At 42.6% G+C, this 24,324-nt stretch overlaps 1 protein-coding gene across 1 annotated transcript; it reads right to left on the bottom strand.

Annotated features, from left to right (window-relative positions):
• Positions 1-1,051: 1,051 nt before the first annotated feature.
• Positions 1,052-22,754, bottom strand: GRPR (gastrin releasing peptide receptor). Its single transcript, XM_027689218.1, has 3 exons — positions 22,312-22,754; positions 5,055-5,406; positions 1,052-2,146 (listed from the first exon to the last, which is right to left on the bottom strand). Exons 1-3 carry the CDS (start codon positions 22,728-22,730, stop codon positions 1,754-1,756), a joined length of 1,164 nt encoding a protein of 387 aa, XP_027545019.1. The 5' UTR covers positions 22,731-22,754; the 3' UTR covers positions 1,052-1,753.
• Positions 22,755-24,324: the final 1,570 nt, after the last annotated feature.

Below are 24,324 nucleotides of genomic sequence, written 5' to 3'. Positions count from 1 at the left end.
AGCTCAGTAAATTGAAATTAATACCACAGTGACAGAGTCAGCTGAGCAAGGGAATTGACTCTCACCTGTAAAATAATCCTATCACATTTGTTTTTAGGCTGATTGGGGTGGGGGGACACTTACAACTGCAACAGGGGGCGACACAGGTGGTAGTGTCCGGGGGTGGTGGGGAATATGGCAGTATAGCCCTTAGCAGCACATCAGCACAGTGGTGTGGCCACATCCTGAGCTCACTTACCTGTGTGTGGAACCTCACCCAGAGGGCAAAAGGGAAAATCGGTTGAAGTTTTCAGAGCTCTGCCTTTGGCAACATAGCCCTTCTGAGTCCTTGGAGACAGCAGCTCCCGCCAGCATCCCAAAGCAGCTGCAGATGCAGGGCTGAATGCTTTTACACTGCACACAAGATTTTTTGTACATACAGAGCAAACGCAATGCAAAGTTTTACTAGCTTTCATTTATCCTTTGCTGTGGTAATGAAAAGGATCATCGTCAAAGAGGATGAGGGCCATTAAAAACTCAATATTCTGCTACAGTGATTGGTTTATAGCCTCATTTGGCAGCAGTTTTCTTTATCAGGTGTGCAGCTTCATTGCCTGTCCTATGGCCCACATGCTTCAAGAGTTTGTTATCTGCAGGACACTGTGCTCCTGTTTCCAGAATAGATGGTACCTGGCACAGGAACTGTTCTGGGGTGAACATTACAGAAGACCTGATTCTCCAACCTGTTAGCCAGTTTTGGCACTCTGTCTCCACAGAATTTTGTGAATATAGAAGGAAAAAAATATGGGTTGGAGATCAGACCTTGCATTGCTGATAGCTTTTACTGAAAGAGTGTTTTACAAAGCACTACTACATGAAAAATAGCTGTACTTGATTTTCTGTTACTGCCCACCGTTAAACAAACCCAACTAAAGTTTTGTGGTACCCCTTAGGTGATGAAACACTCACTATCTCACACCTTGAAGACAGAAATAGCAAAACAGTAATGTTTGGAAATCACCCTGCTGTCTCCTCCACAACATGGCAACAGCTCACACATTTGAAAACTTTAAACATATTCCAACTCACATTTATTCATGTTACTGCTTTCACACTGATGTGGTGCGAGATACTATTCATTTCAGATGGGGCCACTGACATGCCCCAGTAAACTGTTGAAACATTTTATACCATGAATTAATACTGTACTCAGAACATTAATAAATACTTGAAAAGTCTGTAAATGACCTGCAGTGAACTCCTTTGTAAAAGTATTTATCTTATTTAAATGGATTTATTTCTATGTCAAAATATATTTTACCATGAACTAATGAATGAAACTGCTCTGACAAATTGTGTGCACCTGATATGATCTTTGTCACTGCTGTAAATCTGCATGAGTTTGGGATTGAGCAGAAAGTGATGAAGATTCTGCAGAGCTAAACAATATTTGATCTTAAGGTGCTCATTTTGCTCTCAGTAGAAGCAGCAGGTCTTGAAGCAACTTCTTGCAGCACTTCCCAGGGAGCTCCTGTGGGCTGGTGCTCCATGATCTGATGCTCTGATGATGCCTCAGTCCAGGGTGAAATGCTGGATACTTCAACCTCAGTCCAAGATGAAATGTTAGATGCTTCAAGCTCCTCTGAGTTCTCTGAGCACATCAGACCTCCGTGCATCCATGTGTGCCTTCGTGTGCGTGCTACTCACCACCCCCCTGGAGCAAAGTCAAGCAGCCGTGCTAAGTACACGATACGGTGGTGCCTGACTGTGCCCTTTAGACATAGCCCTCATGGTAAAGGTGGTTGCCATTGATAAGGCTGAAGGTGGCCAGGGAATGGTTGGTACTCTTGAGGGAGGTCATTCGTGTGGTGCTCCTGGCCATGCTCTGGGACCGGATGAGGAGGCGAGCTCTGCAGCAGAGCAGCTCGTTGTTGAACTGTTTCCGAAAGCTCTTGCTGAGCAGATAGAGAGCAAATGGGTTGACACAAGAGTTAGTGAAGGCCAGGATCCGGGCGCAGATGCTGGCAATGAAATGCAGCACTGAGGTGTCCACCTCGGAGTAGTGGTAGGACCGGTATAAGTAGATGATGTGAGTGGGAAGCCAGCAGAAGGCAAAGAGGCACACAAAGACCAGTACAGTCTTGGCCAGGCGCTTACGGGATTCAATCTGGAAGAAGAAAGAGAGATGCAGATTAGCTGCTATTCCTAGCTCAGACCGGTAGCTGACAATTTTTGCCAGCACTGCAGCTTTGGGGCTAGCCCATGGCAGGTGGCATGTGCAGAGCAGGGAAGTCTGGACTGCAGGTGAACAGAGTCAAGAACTCTCCTCATCTCTCCTCAACTCCCTTCCCTCAAAACCAAATAATTCTGGAAATTTATTACATAAGAAATAGTCTTTCCTGTTTAGAGACAAAATTCCATTGACTTGTCAGTTTGCAAAATCCCAGCTCAGGCAACAAAAGTGTGGACATTTGCATTAGTTATCCACATATAATATATACAATCATATGCAATTTTAATATATTACTTTATTATTATTACTATTATTATAATTAATTATTGAGTAGGAGCCTGGGATTTTTCACAGAGCCCAGATGCAGGACATTCTGCCATGGGGCCATGCGGTATATGTACACAAAAGTGCTGTCAACAGCTCACAGCCCTTTGAGATCAAGTGCAGCACTCAGAGTCTGAAGGAGATGGAGAAACAGAGAAAGGATATTCTGTACTTGGGGAAACACCGAGGCAGTGGCAAGGTGGACCCTTCAGCTGAAAGCACTGGAGCCACCAGGAGAAGACAGACAGAGGTGCCGAATAGATGGATGAACACCTCTGAGCACAATTTGAGCTTCGTCAGGGAAAGGTGCTTTTACAAAGCCACCTAACATGCAGTACAACCTTCATACACAAAGGATGCACTTTTGTTTTACTTACTTCTACATGCTTGGAGTCAACCCAAAGGTATTGCTCAACCGAGGGGAGCTGAGGTAAACCATACCTTGTCTTTTGTCCACAAGTGCTGCACACTAGGCCAAAGAAGGGCAACGAGGCTGGTGAAGGGTCTGGAGCACAGAGAAGTGGCTGAGGGAGCTGGGGTTTTTAGCCTGGAGAAGAGGAGGCTCAGGAGAGACCTCATCACTCTCTACAACTACCTGAAAGGAGGTTGTAGCCAGGGGGAGTCGGTCTCTTTTCCCAGGCAACCAGCAATAGGACAAGAGGGCATGGTCTTAAGCTGTGCCAGGGGAAGTTCAGGTTGGACATTAAGGAAGAAGTTCTACGCAGAAAGAATGGGCATTGGAATGGGCTGCCCAGGGAGGTGGTGGAGTCCCTGGAGGTGTTTAAGAAAAGACTGGATTTGGCACGGTCTAGTTGACAAGGTGGTGTGAGGTCATAGGTTGGACTAGATGATCTCAGAGGTCTTTTCCAACCTAGTTGATTCTGTGATCTCTCTTCCTAATGAACACAAAAGCCGTGATGGAGGTTGCCCAAAAGGAGAGGACAGACAGAGCTGCTCAGAAATGTACTGCTCTCTGGGAGAGAGCAGCCAGAGTTTGTAGCCAGAGTTTGCAGGATTGGAAAGTATAACACTGCTGACTTTTTAGGGCTTAGTAATGTTCTTCTCTCTGGCAATCCCTGCAAGTCTTTACAGGTGCTCCTAGGGAATTTGTTGCATCCCACTCCCTGTATTTAAGTAGGACCCGGATGACCTGAAACTGCCGTATAGCCCCAGCCCCACTGCCCTTGCTCCTGCCCCAGTGCAGCTACAGTGCCTGGCCAGACTCTGGGGACACTTTCCTATCCTACCTCCCCTTCCAAGCTGCACAGGTAAATCAGAAACTGAGCATCTTACACAGGCCGATCTTTCCTCAGGGCAGCTGCAACCAGGAAGCAGGCAGGAGAGACCTGACAAGCCCATTTTGACTTTATTTGGTGCCCTTTTAATGGTACTGACTGAAAATCAGCCATTGAGCTTAGGAAGGATTGACATGTAGCAGGTGACAATGTCTCCAGAGAGCGGGGCTGAAAATTAAATCCTTTGAGAAAGGGCTCTCCTTGGCTAACCATATATTCTTTTTAAATGTATGCTTAATTTGATATAGGGCTATTGAGGCCACATCTGCACTATGAAGAAAGGAAGCAATGCAATAAAGAAATCGATACCAGTTATCTCAGATGGAGACCTATAGCTCTTGAATGCACTGCAGGACAGGAATGATGGACTGAGGGTGCTAGACTGCAGCCTGGCCTTTTGCTTTCTTTAGAGCTCTCTCCCCAAAACCAAAGGGTGAAAGGGCTGCTTTTACTGCTCACTTTATTGTCACTAATCAAAACAGCCATCGGATCAGCAGAGAAATGACCTGCAGGAGAGAAAGATTTATGCACATTCAGAAGGGGAAAAGGATAAGGATTTCAGAGATTGCACCTTATTTGATGGGCAAAACCCAAGTCTTTCCAGGCCTACTGCTTCAACATAGCACCTGAAAGCTATGTGACACGATTGTGTTGGGTCAGCCTAAGGTGGAGGTGTCAGCTGGGTGCAATTCTGTGGACAATTGTTCAGCTGAAGAACAGCTTGTGTCGGTTTAGCTGAGGTTGAAGCACACCTCAGTTGAAAGGAAGAGGTGAGACAAATAAAATAAATATGTCAAGGTCAATAAGCTGTTTAGAAACAGGCAAGGCTTTATCCAAGGTCCTCTCTCTGATGAAACAACTTTCAGAAGTTTTGACTTTCTCCCATGCCACCCCTCTGATTCAATCTCCAAACACTGTATCCAGCTCTGCGTCTTTCCCTGCATCCCAGTCAATACCTTTCCTGGCTTTGGCATGGGTCTCCTGCTATGCTTGCCATGGTAACCACTCTGCCAAAGTCTCTGAACTTAGAAACAGGAGGTGATGCTTTAACTGTTTAGCCCCGTGTCATGGCTTCTTTCAATAATTTTAATTCTTTTACCCCAAGTAATCTATTAAAATTAGCACAACAAATGCAGTCTGTTCCGGTATAAATTTCTCTGTATTCCATCTTTCCTCCCAGATTCAAAGAGAATGTGGATTTTTTAAGAAAGTCAAATCTCTACCTGTTTCCTCACATGCACATTTCCTTCCACGGGGATGTTGTAAGCACTCCGGATCAAATTCTTAGCAATAAAATAATAATATACTGAAATTACAGATAGGGGAATGATATAAAATATGAGAAATGATGCCATTGAATGAATTTTGGGATGCAGTCCATCTGAATGAGGGTAAGGAGCACAGCTGATGAAGGTTTTATTAGTCCCTTTGTCATGGAAAGGGTGCAGATCTGAAAACACTGCTTCAGGGATGGCAAGCAACATGGATACAATCCAGATTATAGCAGCTCTCACACAGATCTTCATCAGTGCATGGGATGCTTGGATCTCCATTGGCCTTACTATAGCTTTATACCTAAAAAAAACAAACAAAAAAGGAAATAGTTTATTGACCTCAACATTCAGGCATTGTATTCCTGCTTTTCCCTTTCATTCAGAAATAAAAACCCAAATGAAAGCCTCCTTTACTCAAGACTGATTTATTTTCTGATGTTTTAAATTTCAATGTTTTCAATAGATTTCTCATTTTAAACCAGAGCCACCTGTCATGGGTCCATTCAGTTTCACGTGTATTGATCATGAGTTCATTTAATTTGCAATCGACCCAACAAAGCACAGTGCTGCCTGACATTAACATGTAAATTAATATTAATGACATTAATATGTGTCCAAATAGCATTAAGACAGGAAGTGCAATCATAGACTTCTCTTCAAAAGCGTACAGCAGCTTTCACAGAATAGTATTGAAGGAAACTGGGTTGAGATTTTGCCACACATTTCAAGCTGTGAGTGTGCTAGCCTCCTGCAAGCCACAGCTTATTTTTGGTCAAGCTACAAAGAGCATATTGCCTATTTTAATTGCTATTTGGTGGTGTAGCTGGCAAGAGTTGTCCCTAACTCAATGCACTCAGATTAAGTAGCCAGAACTACTAACTGAGTTTCTTGCAGAAAAAAAATTATTTCTTGCTATGCTAGATATGTAGAAGACATTTCTGATTTGAAATTTTGTCTTTCATTATTTCAGCCTTTCAGAAAATTGTACTTTAGAATCCAAGAAAATCATAGAATCAAACTTATTTGAAGTTGTTGTGTGTAATTAGAAGAATGGAAAACATCAGAGCTTCACACTCCAAGTAAACCAGAACTCACATATGCATGTAAGAAACATGGTAGAAAAAAAAAAGATAATTAGGAAGGAATATCTACAGGTTTCCTAAATTAGTATTTAGGGTCATCATCATACAAATTACAAACTGTAGGATATTTCTTTCAGGATCTACCTCACACTGCCTGAGGTGCATTTGGTACCCCCTTGGTCGGCCAAAAGCCATGCTCTAGGGACACTTCATGATTCCCCGCTTACTACAGTCTGCATTATCCTAAGGCTCAACATTTGAAGGAGGAATCTATCAGTCCTGCACTGTTTTAGCTGGGTAATTGCTTCATTTGCAGGATAAGCATGAATTCAACGTCTGATTATATTCAATATCCTGCTCAGCACACCTACTCTTTCCCTCTATGTAGGTATGATTGTGTCTACATATCTCTGAGTATATTTTATATACATAAACATATTTATATCTATAGATGCATGTATATACATGTAAATATAATTACATACATATTTCCATTTATTTATACTTATTTTTATAAAGACTGTATCTGGACATTTTGTCATTTGCAGATGTTCCTTCATACAGATGTCTTGTGTAGATGATTTTTCCTTTCATGTACTACAGACACTTTGCTCAACAGTTTGCTGTTTAATCACTTATTCTTCAAACTCTACAGCTCCCCTTTAATCCAGCTATGCAGCTGCAGTGGCCAGACACAGTATTTTTAAGGCTTGCTTAACATCTCTTTAACTTGCACTCTAAAACTGGGAATTAAGTGGTGTCATACTACAAAGCACAACCTTCCAGCACCAGATCATAATTTCAGGTCAAGAAAATCATGGCACTTAAACAAATATGATGCTACAGCTATTGCAGTAATAAAACAGAAGGCAGATTACTAAAACAGTGTTGTTGAAATAGCTTGATTTACAGTCTAACTGACCAGATATAGATTATTGACAGAAACACTAGCTAACTGAAAATCTTCACTAAATCTTAAGGAAGAGAAATGCAGAAGGAAATTAATAATATATCAAAGTATTAAATTTAGTTAATGCAAAGGTCCTTCTGCAGATGCTTATTGTATGCTTATCAGCATGGCATGTTAGCATGATTATTTCAGGGATTTTCTTATAAAATATAGCCAGCTGAGAGAGTATTTTACAGCATTAATTTCCAGGAACATGAATAAGTTAAAGAATACAGAGAAAGAGAAACTCTGTTTAATTTTTATTAACACTAACAGAGTAGGGGAAGCCAGAAAATGCATCCGTTTCAAGTTATTAGTATATTTTAATTAGAGATGGCATTTATGAACAATGTAATTGTGAAAGAACATAATTAGAAATGGCTAGGAATGCTGGCACTGATTACTAGATGTTTAGTTTATTTGTATATGTAGCCTCCTACAGCTGATAAAGGAGAAGATCTGACAGAGGTTTTGCTTCAGTGTACACCCAAAGCATAAGGGTGAAAGAACAGAAAGATAAAACAGAAGGAACAAAGCTAGAAAATAGGTTTTGAAAACGTACATTCTCAGGTGCAAAACCACAGGGAGATATTATCTTCATAGCCTGACAATCAAATCAAATTATTCTGCTGACTATCTGCATGACTTCTTTGATGGTGGGTTAACTTACTCAGAAATCTTCAGTAATCTCCATTAGTCTCTGAGTATTAAAGCTTGATTGATCAGTATTGATCTGATGGGAGTCTCCATTTCCAGTCACCTTGCTGATGCATCAATGGGTCCCTCCTCAGCTCGTGTCTCAGCAGCAATTCCCTCTCCCCTGCCAGCTTGGGTCCTGGACAGCAGCTGCTGTTGCAGTAAGGGCACAGGGGGTGGGGGCTACACATGAGGAATTGGACCCCCTGGCTGGTGCTTGGGCTGAGACACCACTAGGAGGTTTTCCTCTAGTCGGTGTTCAGGGGGTGAAAAAGCTGCAGATCCTGGTTGGTTTCTGAGGGGGGCTCAGAAACGCCGTCACTCCTTTACTTTCCTGCACCACCTTCCTGGCAGGGTCAACCCCGAGTTTTATAATCTATTTGACATTTCTTAAGAACTTCATCAAGGTAGGTTGGATTTGAGCAGCAGCTCATTCTGCTTTTCAGCATATATATTTCCAGTTTGTATGTTAAATAAAAATTCAAGCTGTCCACAGCTTTGTCCCCTGCAATTTCTTTTTCAATGAGTTAGCCTGAGGCACACAGCACATAACTTTCCCACATTTAACATCCAGCATGTGAATATTTCTATCCTCTTTGAAGGGGACATTGATGAATATGCCTATATACCTCAGTGGAGCCACAGACCTACACGGCCAGCCAAGTAAGCTTTCGTGCAAAGGTCTTATCACAGCATTATTTTTAACCCATATAGAAACATGGGCTCAGGCAGTACGTGTCACATGTTCAACTTGTCTGCAGTAAATCTGGACATGGCCCTGGATTTATCACCTTACATTCAGTCTCTAATTATTATTTAATATATTTATTTTTTTTCAACTGAACTCCTTTCCGTATCTGCTTTTAAAGAAATTTTTGAAAAAGATTATAAACCAGAGGTAGGATTCATGTCCTACAACAAAGGCCAAAACTTAAAAATATGCCTTCTGAAGATTCAGCTGAATAAAAAGAGATAGTCAAGAATTCATGTCAACTCCAATCTCTCTCCAGTTGTCAAACAGCCCAGATGAAAATGACTGGGTTGATGATCTGATTGGAAATATGAAAGAGGTGCTGACCTTTACTACTGCCCAGTTTTTGAATTTCTCTGTTCCCCCTGTGCTTGTGAAGCAGCAACCTGCTACATGCACTGCAACTGCCTTTGGGCCAGGATGGATGCCAATCATCTCCATTCCTCTCAGCCTTGTTCAAAGGAGCCCATAAAAAGAAATTACACATGGGGCACTCTTAAGTGCACTTAATATAACTGCAGTTCCTGAGGCACCATGATGCACCCTGTAGGGAAATCCTCTCCTACACCAGCCACAGTCACCACTCTGGTGCTGTCCCAGGTCAATCTCCAGGCCTCCAAGAGGAAGCTGGTGAGGGGGTTGCTTCAACCCAGAACGCCTGATCACTTCTTAAACTAATCCTCAAAATTCATTGTGGATTGGTAAGATCTCACAGAGCATGTGCATGTCCACTGAATCCTTGGAAATGTCATATACATCTCTTAGGATCTCTATCGTACTCATTGAGTCATTGTTTCTCACAACTGAAACTACTGAAATGACCATAAACCACTAAAATGTGGCACACCAAAGGTCTTTCTGTGGTGAATACTTTTCCCAATGAGGTTAATATGACAGGCAAATAGAAAACTATGTCATTATCCTTGTGCTAATAATAACATAACTAACGACAGCATCACCTAATGTACTCTAAAACTTGGACTATGCAAACATTGGTTAATACTGTGTACTTAGCCCCAAAGCTGCAGCTTCAAATATAAGCACAGAAGTAGCTTTACCATGGAAAAGACAGTTCCAGGTATACTCTACAAAGACACAGATCAAAATAAGGCCCCAAACAGATGTCAAAATTTCCTAGGAGCAGTTTCTCTGCTGGCACAAAATACTTTATCTATCCTTGTGCTCCTCAGCTGAGCCAAGAAAATACATATCGGCTGAAGCATAAAGAGACTCTGCCTGCAAAGCCATTATGTCTATATGTTTCTAAGCATAGGGACGTGCAGGGCTGAAATTTTACTCTCTGAGGAAGAAAGGACCTTTGCTGTAAGACTGCAGCCTCAGTTCTTTCCTCATGGCTTTTTCCTGTCACCTTCATCCACTTACTTATGCCTGCTACAACAGCCACAAAAATTAAATTAAAACAACTAAAGCATGGGAGGAAAATCAGATGTTTCCCTTGAATTTAAATCAACTTCGCTCCATATGTCTAAATGTCTGGGGTTTGTGTTTTTAGGGAAGTAACTTTATGCTGTGTGGAGAAGCTGGTTCTATAGGCAGCCTCAGTTTGCTTTCCTCTGTTATGATGGCAGTGGGAAAGGAACATCCCTCCCTCATGGCAGTGAAGGTGGCTGGTCACAGAGGTCAGTGGCTGTCAGAGATATTCCTGGTGACCGAATATGACAGCACAGATTGTATAGTGCCATGTGCCTGCCACTACCTCCCTCTCATTGATTGAATCTGACTTAAAAAGAGGCACTAAGTTGCTTTCATAACTCTTGCTTCTTTACTTTTTTCAGCAGTGGGAGTGTAGCAGAGAAAACAGCTAAAAGAGACTCTGCCACAGAGTACTGCTCTTTTCTATCACAGTCCTTCCAAGCATGTCCATCTTCTTGCAGCTTAACCTCATGCTTGCAAGAAATATAAGAAGAGAAAAAAAAGCCTCCCCCATCCTTTCTACAGAGGAAATGGACCCTGCCCCTCCCAAATGAATTTGCAGGAGTGACAAAGAAAGTTTCACTCCTTCAGTGACAAAGAAAGTTTCTTCCAAATAGTATCATCTGCTACTATGTCCTACACTGTTTACATAAAAAGATCCTGGGCCCTGCTCCTGAATTTGTATAATGATTTAAAAAAAACAAGTGTGTTAAGACCTGTTCAAACAGAATTTCAGAAGCCTTGCCTGTCCTTGCTTCATTACTAGTCCCACTGTTTAGACTGCATCAGGCTGGCAGAAAGATGTGCCATACTGCCACTTTCTGCTTTATCTCCAAAGTGAGAAATCCACTTATAAAGTTTTGAATCTGTTTAAACTGAGTTTTATTTTGAGAAGATGGGCTAATGTGAATCTCAAATTTAAATAAGAAAGCAGGGATTAGTTGGAATGGACTGATATCCTAAAAAAACCAGTCATGTAAATTGCTGAGAAGTGAAAATGCTGAGTTCTTCCCAGCTCTAGAAAATGAGCTCCTGAAATTGGCACAACTTCCTGTGGTAATGATGAAAGAACTGCCTCTTAGTCAGCACATCCCCACACTTCTTCTGTTCCCCCCTGTAATCAAAACTGGGAGAAAAGATGTGCAATTTACAGTCCCTCTAATCCCCAGTCATCCATTCCCATTTGTAAGCTTAATGCACGTACATTGATCTGGTCCTGGCCCGACAATAGACTGAACAAAAATCCTCTCATTAAGATTTTCTAATTATGTTCTACTAGTATCACATTATTGTTTTGCCCACATAATATGAAGGACTGGCTCAATCATCATGCAAAAAAGCCTAAGGTAACAAAGTTGATGCTAGGGAAAAACTATATAAATGAAGCACATGGAGGCCTGTTGTGAAACTCCACTTGAAAAGCAAGTCTTATTAAATATCTGAAGAAATTTATGACAAATGAGATGCCACAAACTTTCTTTATTGTTTCCACCATGAATGTTATGAATATTTATAGCTCTGAAGACAATTCAATAAATCCACAAAATTGCTAGACTGTCTAACCCATCAACACACTCCGACAATCTATTCTGGGTCTATCTGCTTTCTGCATACTTAGTTATCATTATTATGCATGATTCTTGAGTGAACATCTGTTATTAAAATCTTCAGTAAATTGCATATGGGCACAAAGACATCTCTAATGGGCAAGTCTTAGATACATTGGCAGGTACTGCCTACTTTTTCTTTTTATTAATGTAACATTTAAATGAAAAGAAAAAGGAGGCATTGACGGAAGTGGTATAGTTCTCACTTTCTGAAGCATGTGTTCAAAATTCAGTCTGTATACCTGCACACTGCTACATTATCCTGGAATCTGGACAAATGGGAATTTCAGTCCAGGAATGACTAACTTCAGAATTGAGGTAGAGTGTTTTAGAGACCATTGAACTGCACTACATTTTGGGGAAGGAGAATTTAAATAGTAATCAACTCGTAATGAATGTGCTATTCTCAATCATGACCATCCAGAGCATAAAATATTTCAAAAACAATGGCTGTAAAGGTTACCAGAGGAAATAGGGTGAATCCCACAGATGATGCTTTTCTCATCAGAAAGACCCCTACTGCACCCAGGGTATTTATTACCAGTAGATTCCAAGTCAAAGATTTCAATGGGGCCAGCTTTGCAGCTTGTTGCAGTCCTTGCAAACAAATGAGAGACCTGATGTCAGAAGGAGGGCTGGGACCCATTCATTTATAAACATCCTTTAACTTGAAAAACAGCAAGTTCCCCCTCACAGCCAATGTCCCAGCTCCCCAGCACCAACTCAGCAGCGTACATGTTTCTATGTGCTCAAAACACTCAGCCAGAGGTCTGTTCACGCCACCTGGCACCACAAACATATGCTGGTGGAGTAGCTTGCTGGTGCTGGGGTTGGTAATGTGTTGTGTGCATCTGGAGTGGAGCTGGGAGAACTGATGCTGGCACCTGGGTCACCAGGCACACAAAGGAGCAGGCCCCACTGATGCTTTCCGTCCAAGGCTTTGGTGTCTCAGTCCAAGTCTCCAGGCTTGTCAACAAGCTGGGATCGGGGGGTCTGCATGCCTGAGGACTGAACTCTTACTAGGACAATGAAAGCAGGGGCCTCAGACATGGACCACTCATTTTACTAGATAATCTGCTGTATTTCTCCTGAAAGTACCACCTTTGGTGCATAAATACAACATCACTGACCAACCTAAACAGGTGGCATAATTGCTGGACATCCCACAGAGCCAGTTACAGACATTCATTAGAGTTTCTAAAAATGGCAGTTTCTCAACCCCAAAGGTTCTGCCTGTGATGTACAATAAATCAATATTGCTCCTTGTTCTGACAGAGAAAGAAGAATACACCATTGACCTAAAAACTAGCACTTCCATAAGCTATAGCAGCTGTGGTGTGCTTATCTTAATTTTGTGGAAAGAGAATATATATATATATATATATATATATATATAAACCAAGATCAGGTTGGATGAGGCTTTGGGCAACCTAGTCTAGTGGAAGGTGTCCCTGCCCACACCAGAGGGCTTGGAAGTAGATGATCTTTAAGGTCCCTTTCAACCCAAACCTCCCTATGATTCTGTGAACTTTAGAGAAGGGGATTTCTTGAAGTTAAAAGGAGCTGTCAAATCAACTGACTGAGAATACAAACATAAAAGTGACAACACTAACTATACACTAGTAGCTGACCCCCAGCCTGCTCCCTGGTGTCTCCCACCTTGCCATGAAAAAACTCTGCAGGGCAAAAAGCTGCCCCAAATAAGAGAAATTGAGGAGTCATGCTAAAACCTCACAGAAGTAATTAAAAAAATCAATATGCAACAGATGGGGAAAAAAGGAAAAGTAAATGACAGCAAATATTGGAGTTTTAAAATGTTGGTGATTGATAAGAGAAGCTGGAGGAGCCAACAAATTATCAAAGGTCACATTCAGACGAATGTGCATTTTAAAATACATCAGGAACAAAAAAATAATCAGTAAGTCAGGCATACACATAAATGGTGAATATATGAACAAGGATGAGACAAAGTGATGAGCAATGACCAGATATTTGTCTTCAAAACCAAATGTGTGGGAGATTTATGTGATTCTATACTATGTGTGCAGTACTACACCCATAGCAGAAAACTTGTCAGATGTATTAAAGATGTGAGCCGACATCTGCTAACACAAACCAGTTTTACACCAGCAGGCCTGAATAATTTACCCCTAGGAGTACTAAAGGAACTGCCTGAGGAACAACTGGTGTTAATTTTTTTACAAGTCTCAAAAGAGTGGTGATTTCCCCAGAAATTGAGAACTGGCTTCAAAGCTGTGAAGTTCAGAAAAGGTGTGACCAAGACAACTGCAAGTACTCGGGTTGCCCAAGGCCCGTTGTAGGTAGAATAACAGAGAGGTTAATCCTACTAACAGATGATAATTAACATAAGGCTGTCTTGTTTAAGGTACAGCAGATTTCAGGGGGGGTTTATCTCTTGTCACAATGTGATAGGTGATGTAAATAGGCTGTGGGCCATGCTGGTGTACAAGGGAGGCACAGCTTGCCATGGGCATGTTGGCATGAGTGACCACGCATGTAGATATGCACGTGTGTGTGCCTGGGTACCTGTGGTCCTCCCTCTCCTATCCATGCATCCTAACCCTGCCCCATTCCCATAGGGCAAGGGTTAAAATTCAGAGTCCTGGACTGGGGGGGTTGGGGGGGGGGTGAAGTTGTTCCAGAGGAGGACTCGGAGCCCCATGACCTCCCCAGCAGCACATCAAACATGCTGGCAAGAAGGTAGCAGTGTGTGGGGCCATTTCTAGCCTGAGTCCTGGGAACCTGCTCTAGCTGCAGTGTTATTTATTGTGCATATCAGCAGCTCCCTTGAGCAGGTTATAAAGCTTTGCTGGGAAAGTCTGCAGATGACACAGTGGATGACCAGACTAAAATTATTTTAGAGTCATTGGGGTAAATGACCATAGTCTAACAGAAGCCATTTAACTCAGCCAGGTGTAAAATAGTATATATAGGACCCAAGTGAGCAGGTGATGCAGAAAAATTAGTACCCTTTCAAGGAAAGAGGAAACCAAGAGAAAGCATTAGTGTGTCTCTCCTGCACATGACAGAATGAGATATCCTGTGGGATTCCCATCATTCCAGCGTAATCCAATATACAGTTAAACCATGTTTAAGTCCTTTCTGTGGCTTCAGCAAACATAAGTGTCATAAGAGATCATCACGACTACATGAACTTTCAGCAGCACGTTGGGCCTGAACAATCTAGTGTTATCCTTGACTGCTCTTATCATGGAGCCTTAGAACAGCTTGGTTAGGAGGGGATCTTTAAAGGGCCAAATAGCCCAACACCCCTGCAATGAGCAGGGACATCTTCAGTGAAATCAGGTCACTCAAAGCCCCATCCAATCTGGCCTTCAACACTTCCAGGGATGAGGCATCCACCCGTTCCCTGGGCAACCTGTTCCAGTGCCTCACCATCCTCATCATAAAAAAATTTCTTTCTTATGTTGAACCTAAACCTACTGTCTTTTGGTTTAAAACCATTGCCCCTTGTCCTGTCATTACAGGTCTCGGTAAAAAGTCCCTCTCTGTCTTTCTTATAAACCCCTTCATGTATTGAAAGGCTGCAATAAGGTCTCCCCAGAACCTTCTCTTCTGCAAACTGAACAACCCTAACTCTCTCAACCTTTCAGCTATGCTGTGAATTGGACTATTATGCAGTGGTTAAAGGTCAAACAAATTTGGATTTGAAATATGGCATAAGTTCTAAGCAGAGAGGATAACATAGTGACACACACAAGAGAGGGGCAGGGTGGTATGTGAGCCTTTAGTCTGAATACTCAGAACGTAACCCAGTGTCACTAAAAAGATCTGTTTTAATCCAAATCCTATGAGATACTCAGTAGCCTCTGTGCACAGGTGCGGGCAAGAAACACTGCTGAACTGCACAGTAGCTCCTAGTCCAGCATCTATATCTCTGGTTCTCCTAAGGCATTTGACTGTCCACATCTAAATCTCACACTTCAGGGCTGTCTGAAGGTGTGAAGAAATGTTTCTTTCTCTCAGGGTGTCGTGGTACTGTTTTCTGTCCTGCCTTCCTAGAGAGCTGCAGGACTGACCGTAGCCAGAGGGCAAGCAAGGACAGGATGGGCAAAGCCCTGACAATGCTTCTCCCTTTGATGCTCCACAGTCTTCAGCAGTCCAGTTAAACTGATCACTAGCCTGACATCAGGAGGAGAGTTTTCTGCAAGGGATCTCCAGCTTTCTGCCTTTCTCTACAGCATAGCAATTGGCTTGCTGCTGGGATGCCTTCTGGTGTCTCAGCACTGCAAGAGGCCCAAGTCCTTTTTTTCTGCCCCAGAGCACAGGCTGGTCTTCTGAATATTGGAAGCCCTTACTCTGCCGGAGGCCCTACACGGTGGACAATGTGTGGGGGACTGAAGAGCCTGCTACAGGCAGGAGCTCAGGTAGGAGCTTGTGGCCCAGGGTGTCCCAGATGGTATGGGCTAAGGAGGGCACCTGGGTGTCAAACTGCTGAGAAAAAAGTGAGAGGACTCCATAGGGCTAGCGGTGAAGTCTCTGAAAAATAAAGAAAAACAGGGACTCTCTGTGAGCAAAGCAGTTACTGGATGTTTCATTGCATATACGGGACAGGTTGTGCCTGCTTCTTTTTCAGCTCAACTGCCTTCTACTCTTCTCAGCCAGACTGTTGTCCACATCTGAACATCAGGTAACTAACACATGAACTGACGGGACCACCGTAAACTCACCTCCCTGCAGCGACGCTGACGTCCCAACCCACTGCTGGGACACGCAGCTGGCAAATTCTCCGTGGCCAGTTGCTCTCCTTATTAACAGTGTGTACAGCACTTCGTACCATGAGACCATGACAACTGATTGGGGGTTTTAGGTTTTACTGAAATGTAAACAATAGGTAATCTAACTTTTCTTCCTTTTGATTGCTTAAATATTGACAGTCTCCAGCACATTAGCACTGACCCTAACCTTGGATTTGCGCAGTAGTCTCACTGCTATAAACGGGAGCTCTAATCTTCCTGGTTATAGAAGTGCATCTATTGTGTTTTGGCCATCTGCTCTGGTTAATCAAGATATTCAGAAAGTTTGTGCTGTTTGATCTGTTGCTCTTGGTGCAGATGGATTCAGGGGCTGAGGAAAGGGTGCTGAGAGTGTTTGTGTTATATTGACACAGTGGCCAGCAACGAGGATCTAAGACTCTTGTACATCAGCTGAAAGAGATATGGGTATGTCACTCTGCATGTGCCCTGTGCCATCAGCATGGGAAGAGCAGCAGGAGGGACACTGTGCCAGCAGTGAGCGTTGAGATGGGGCTGCCCCTCCAGTTTTCTTCCCTGGCTTGGAAGGACCGACGTTCCTGGTTGAGATCACATCACTGGATCCAAAATCTACACGTGGGGTATCATTCTGCTGACTTGCACTGACGGGATTAGAGGCTGTCTTCGTAGTTCAGAGAGCAGTTTTCTCCGCCACCCCCTCAAACCTTCCTGGGGCTGCACAGTAAATTACAGCACTAGTAAATTGCCAAAATAGTGCCTTAGTGACCTGAAAGAATTTCATGAATGCCATGGCTATACTGCCCAGAATAAATTCACAACCATCACGGACCTGACACTTTACAACTGATCGTATTTTTTAAAAAAAGTGTTGGTTTGTAATCCAGTTTGGCTTTCCATAGCTTTATTTTAGAGTGGCATACTTCCCCTAATCCTCTTGTGGAGACATAATCCAGTGATTGTAAAATAAAATAAATGAACTGACATGTAGATATTATTCCTCCTCTGGTTTTGCATGTAGTATTAATAGTAAGGGCTGGAGACATCTAAATCACAGAAGACATGAGTCCACTAAACAAAGACTTTTGCATGTTTAAAAGTGTATTTCTAGAAATTCTGGATTTGCTTCTTTCCTTCCACCACTGCTTTTTTTTTTTTTTTTTTGGAGAGGAGGTTGTTTGAAGCTTTTATTTCTTAGATAAACAAACTGTCACATGAGTTCAGAGGAACATCAAAAGTCATGTCTGTGACGCATTCCAAGGGACTCAGCACAGCTGGAAGCACTACAGCATCCCTGAAACCATCCCTGCACCCAAAGCACTGAGGTCAACATTTCCAAAGCTAACATCCTCATTTCAGGTCTCCCACATGACTGCAATTCCTCCTGTCTGCAGCTGGTCTTACTAAGGTAAGCAACCTAATCTCACACTCAATGTCACTCCATGTGTCTCACTACACTGTCACTCCCTCCCACCATGGGACAGCAGGCACCTCTGGCTGGCAGGCATTGCTGCGGTTTTCCAGTACTAAAATCCAGATAATCCAAGGTGCTTAAAGTAAAGACACTGCTTGTAAACTTCAACTACACTTTACACCTACTCTGCTGTGTGCTTGTAAAAATAGCATTACCTCAGGAAGGCTTCACTGCATGAGCACCAGGGCATTTCGATTTTTTACAATGTCAGTGAAACAGTGGGGAACTATGATCAATGCTTGACAGCCTGGGTAATTCAAATGCAAATGTATAAATTCTGTCAGTCATGGGAGAAAGTCAATTAAATAAAGACATCTCCCATGACATGGGCAATTAAGTGGTCTGCTTTTCCTCTTACTGTGCAAAGATTTTCCTTAATTTCCTGTCCCTGGCTGAGCCAGCCTTAGCTTTCCTGCCTGGGCTAGAAGCCCAGGTGTCACAGCTCTCACAAGTGCCCCTGTACCCCTTATCCTTGTACTGAGGAGGAGGGCAAGCCGATGGGAGAACTCCAATTTCCTTTTTTCTGGGATGAGCTGAGCAGTAGCTGAAGAAACCCACTGCTTCAACAGTGCAGAGCAGCAGGGCAGACAAATGTCCTTTCCCTGCCAACGTAATTTACGGTCTTTCTAAAACACACAAACAGCATGCACACACGTGGAACACTTGTTTCTTTGCTCTTGTATACTCAGCCCTGGCGCCTTATCACTCATGGAAGGTGGCTGTAAGCACACCACATGCCTTAACCTTCTCCTGGCTGCTCTGCAAATATGACACGCTCCCAGGAAAACAGGTATCACCTGTCAGCTCCCATTGCCCCTGCAAAAGCAGACAGACAGGTGCAAGCACTGTGCAGCCAGTAGAGTGGTACCACGGGAAATACATTTCTAATATTGTTAACTCTTTTTTGCCCTTTCTTGCATACTGTCTGAAATAATTTACCTTTAATTTCTGATTGTACACAGAGCCAACCTAAGCACCCTTTGGCTAGGCCCTTCCTGCTCAAACCTGTGCAGGTGTGCTCTTCTGTGTCCATTTGTACACAGTGCACTTGCAGGCTGGGAGGCTCCCACTGCAGAAAAGCTGAGATAAGCAGTTTGTCCCTGTATTTCTCCTCAAGAACTCTGCAAGTGAACAGTCAATCCTCTAGAGAACCCCTCGGTCTCGGCGGGTCAAACCACTGAGCAGCTTTTGGTGCTCTGTGCTGGAGGCTGGCACTTAGCAGAGTGCAGTCACTGGTAGATGATAGCTTCCTAACACAGGGGAAAGTGGAAATGGAAAGAATAAAAGTACACCTCAGGAAGGTACACCCTTGCATCCATGATATGGGATGCGCAAAAACCTATTAAAACTGGGCCCCTCGTTTCCAGAAGGTGATCCAAAGCAGCTGAGACGATTTGTACCGTTGTTGTAAACATGCAGCATAAAAGTGTCTCACCACTCTCTCATACACTCTATCTGCCCATCGCACCTACACCCTGCCTTTCATCTTATGTTTCAATGGCCACGTCTCTGGAAATGACCCTCTTGTATCACACTCCAATGCTTTTCTTTACGCAGCAGATTTCTGACCCCTGCTATGCCAGGTCTCTCTAGGCATCACAACGATACCTTCAGTGATGCCAGCAGTTGTTCCCACTTACTTTTGTCAGTAGAAGGACACTGGAACCAAGAGGGTTTTATTATAATTTTTTGCAGAAGATGAATTATGGACAAAAGTTCTGTAGTACACTGACAAGTCCCACTTTCTTTGGATACAGTGCCATGTGATGCTATTCACAGTGGATGGTTTAGAAGATTTTTTCCTTTCCCATGGTCTGTGGCTTTGATTCATGAGAACAGTGACGTTTACATGCCTCATATGAGTATCTCAGGTAGGGTTCACATCCCTGAGCATTAGCCAGCTCAAATACAGGCATGTAATCTGTGCTAAATAACAAGGCTTCCTCTATATCCAAGGAGGGAGATAGGTATCTTGATGTGGTGATTTATCCTGTCTGTTTTGGAGGCATCTCTTTCCATGGACTAGGACACCTTGCTGACTATCTTGGAATGGCTTCTCACCTCAGACAGCAAAAGCCAAGTGAGATGAGCTGTGCCCGAGTAGCGTTACCTGCTGGACTACTGAGACCTCATGTTACCCAGTCTCACCACCACATCCCTTTTTTCTGCAGGTGTTTCCCTTTGTGCAATGTCACGTCTGTCCTCAGAAGTGGTTGTCTATGAAACCATCTCACATGTCAGGCTCTGCATCTCCCTGCGGAGATGGGGCTACAGCAGAGTGTTGGGCTGACAGACCCTCCACAGTCCCAGACAGGCATCACCATGGCGGTCACATTCAACTGACATCTTGGAAGTTTTCCCTTTACATTTTACAGTTATTTTCCAAGTGGTTCTGACATGATTAATACTGGAGTCTGCAGTTCACAGTGACAATTTTAAGAAAATAGACTAATGGGCTGTGAGCTGACAAAATACAGACTGCATTATTTTCTAACAAAATTATCCCAGCACTGCTGTTAACTTACCAAAACAGAAACTTCAGCAAATCTAACAGATAAGGGACAATTGTGTTTCAATGCACAGTGGTTCAGATTCATAGATCTAACAAAGTTAAAAGTTTCATTATTATCTCCTTCTGCAATGGATCACAGATGCATTAGAAGAGGGTAAAACGATCCCTTGGAAATGGGAACATTGAAAAGTGTGGTAATATTTGATAACCAGTAAAGCATGATGGTTAACAGGTTTCAGATAAAGCTGAAGTTCAGAACTTAAAGTCACCAAAGCCCAAGCTTGGCACAGCTGCTGTTTTCTGTTCTGTTCTTTCACTTCAGGCAAAAAGTGCTATTGATGTGTTACTCAGTAAAAGCATTTGCAATGTTTATTTTATGTGGCACGTGATCAGATAGCAACAATCTCTCTATAACATAATCTTCTTTACAATGCATTTTTCCTTTTCTTACACCCCTTAAAAATGGAAAGATAAATTTCCTGGAGAAATACTTCTTGTTTTCCTAATAATTTCTTCAGAGTAGTCAGGTGGGATCCAACCACCACATCAAAGTCAGGAAAAAGTGTAGGTGGTCCTTTACTAGGGAGTTTGTGCAGTTATCCTATTTTCTCAACACTTTTAGAGTACATTGATTTAAGACTGTTATCTACATATAGGTCTGTTTGCCATCTGCTATTGGGACAAGCAGTGCTATTTTTATACATATCCCAACATGGAGCTGACAAACATTGACTGTTCTGTCTCTGAAACTCTAAGGAGTCATCTGCTTTCTTTGAGACTGCATACAGTATATTGAAATATGTGCATAAACCACAGTGAAATCTGAAAAAAGTAGTCTTATGTTTTCAAGCAGGTTAGAAAGAGAGACACAGAGTAGCATGCAAGGGACTACTCAAAGTAAACCTAGTTTCACTTACTTGTGAACAAGGATACAGTTCCCAGGTCTTTTTTGAGCAAAACAAAACTGAAATAATTTTTCACTCAGTTATTTGGTGTCACTTCAGCATGGTGACAATGTGCTCCTTAATCTCTTTCTGAAGTATCCAAATTAGAAGCAAAATATCCTGTCTTTTCTGATGTACTTTAGAGTTTCCATAAAAGCCAATGTCTGATACTTACAACCTCTCCAGAAAGGTAGGCTCCATTCTTCCAAATAACCTTCAAATGGAAATGTCTTTTGAATTTAAATCTGAATGCTCTGAGATAGTTTTCAAAGCCTCACAGAAATTGAAAATAGGGCTGGCTTATTAGAAACATATAATTTGTTAAAATCAAAGTGTTTTTAACATATTCAAAAATAGCATATTTACTGCACATTATTTTTTATCAAACATTATTGGAAGATGAAGTTTCTGAAACAACAGCACAGATCAGTTTTGATTGGAAAAGGGGCAAACAGTTTAATGAAGGGAAATACACCGGCTATCACAAACTGAGATTCTGGCTTCAGGCATCCTCATTTGAATATTTGAAAAATATTTTATGAAATATTGCCTCACCTATAATTGGCCTTAAGGAAGCAAACCACTAGAAAGAATTGATTTTCACTGCACTTTAAATTGCTGCTCCAATGCCTTCACATTTGATGAAATATGGATCAATTATCTTTTTGGCAAATATGAACATGCTACCTTTTAGCAGAGCTTCATTAACGGCACTTTCTCTCTCTGGTCTTTAGCTTGATCTGCTCGTTTCTATTTGAATTAATGTAGACTATTAGCTAAATTGCACAAACATTTATTTTAGCCTAGAAAAAGTATCCTGTGTTCAGTCCACATCCTCTTCAAGTTCTGTGCTAATAAACACCAGAAATTACCTGGGGTGGTTCTTTTTCCCTCATTACATGAAAAATAGACTTGTCACCTGAAAATACACATTTGTAGTTGTGCATTTTACGGAGTTATAATTATGCAGGCTTCTTTTCAAGGTGACAGCAGCCAAGCTTACCTGTCAGCTGAGAGAGCAGTGAGAGTAAAGACTGACACCCCTACAGAGGTGAGCTGTATGAAGGGGATAAGTTTGCATCCAGTTCTGCCAAACAGCCACTCATCAGCAAGGAACCTGCTGGCATCCACGGGCACACAAGTCACTAGAAGCAGCAGGTCTCCCAGAGCCAAACTGGAGATGAACAAATTAGGGACATTTCTCATTGATTTAACAGTACAGAAGATCTTAATCAAAGTGATATTGCCAACAAGGCCTATCAAAATGATTATCCCATAGATTGTGGGGATGGCGTAGAGGAACGCTGGGTAGAACCAGTCGTCGCCGAGGAGGGAGAAATTTGCACTCTGGTTGACAGAGAAGTTGTAGAGAATGAAGTTATCTGTCTCTAGGTCTAGCAGAAGGCACTCTCCAGATGCCATTGTCCTACTTTGCTCTTCTCGGAAGACAGCTTTCCTCTTTGCAAGTCCTCACATAAATTTCTTGCTTTAATTTTGCTGCTGCTTGCTGGCTTTAAGCAGTCAGAAGAGCTTAAAAGTCATATCACTTTGTGAGACATCTTGATGATAATCAAACTGAAAAGCACCTGCAGCTTGCTCCACAATCCTGTTTCCATAAGGCAAAAGGAGAACATCTTTTAGCATAGTTTGAATCCTGAAATTTGCTTTTCCCTCCAAGACTTGTCTTGCTGTTGTGTATTCCTCAGCTCTGGAAGGCCAATTATCAAATTCACAGACCAGCAAGTGGCAGGCATTTTCAAAAACGGGGCTTGCTAAACTCCCAGCTTCAGGTCTGCCGAGCAGCTCCGAGTCCAAAACAGGGGAGTTACAGAAAGCACGAACTTTCGGGAGTTGCTGCGACGCTGCATTGCCAACCTCTCCCGCTTTCAGCGCCTGCCCCCGCCAGCTGGATTTAAAGTGAGGGGAAAAGCGGGTCTCGGCTGGCGGCTCGCATCCTATAGGCAGGATCTTCTGGACGTCAATCCTTGCGCTGCTTCCCTCCCACGGTGCGCGCGGGCTGCTCCCGGCGCGGCGGGAGCGCCGGGAAGCGCCGGGAAGCGCCGGCCGCCTGCTGGATGCTCCGGGCACTGCTGCGCGGGGTGGGGGGGCAGCACCCCCCTTAACTCTTTAGGCGAAAAAATACACGTCTGTTAACTTACAGCTCCAGAACAAACCCCCAAACAAAAAACCAATCAAACATAAAAATAAAATACCCCCCACTTCCCCCAATTAATGTCACTGCAAATAGATCACAATAGCCATCCCACCTTCTCAAGTAAGAGCACATATTTTCCTCACACTCGGGTATTCACTTGTTCCAATGAAAGAGAACGATAATATGAAGCCAAATTCACCTTCCCTCTACCCCCAAGCAAATGAAATTAATAAAGCCAATTAAGATAAAATAAACGTTGTTAAGGGAGGCAAATGAATATTAGCAATGTGTGCCTGAAGTTAACCAGGGAAGCCTGAACTCTTCACATTTTTTGTTAATTTTTATAATTTGCAGGTAACAACACCAAGGCATGAAGTTTGCCATTCAACATGATCATTTCTATATATGAAGTACCCACCATACTGGCATCTATAGGTAATACATGTTTAGACAACAGAGAGAAAGTTGCTTGGCTTATAACAGCTTGAAATAGCTCCTTCTTAGAACTTAATTAAGATATAGCTATTACTGATGTCTTACTGCTTTATAACAGGCTATTTATGAATATATACGAGGACTTTCTGGACGGCAGAGAAATATAGTTAATTTGGAAACCAGCCTGCAGAATTAAATGAAGCTGTAATTTACATTTCCCCTTGCGACTGCTCATTTTTGCAGGCAAAAGAATGTTTTAGCAACTGCTAGAGTTACTTTGAAGTCAAGGGGAAGGTGATTCAAACCAGTGTGATCGCTGGTTTCTGCATAAGAGAAGCATTTCAGGACGCAATCTGGAAACTGTCCTGGGGTTTGGGAGCCATGTCCCAGGGTGGGATTCAGAGCAGGATACTTCAATAGCTGTTT

The sequence above is a fragment of the Neopelma chrysocephalum genome, unplaced genomic scaffold (genome assembly GCF_003984885.1).
Source record: "Neopelma chrysocephalum unplaced genomic scaffold, ASM398488v2 Primary Assembly neopelma1_76, whole genome shotgun sequence".
Lineage (NCBI taxonomy): Eukaryota > Metazoa > Chordata > Aves > Passeriformes > Pipridae > Neopelma > Neopelma chrysocephalum.
Note: the sequence above shows the minus strand (reverse complement) of the source record. Positions and strands in the feature narration are given on the sequence as shown.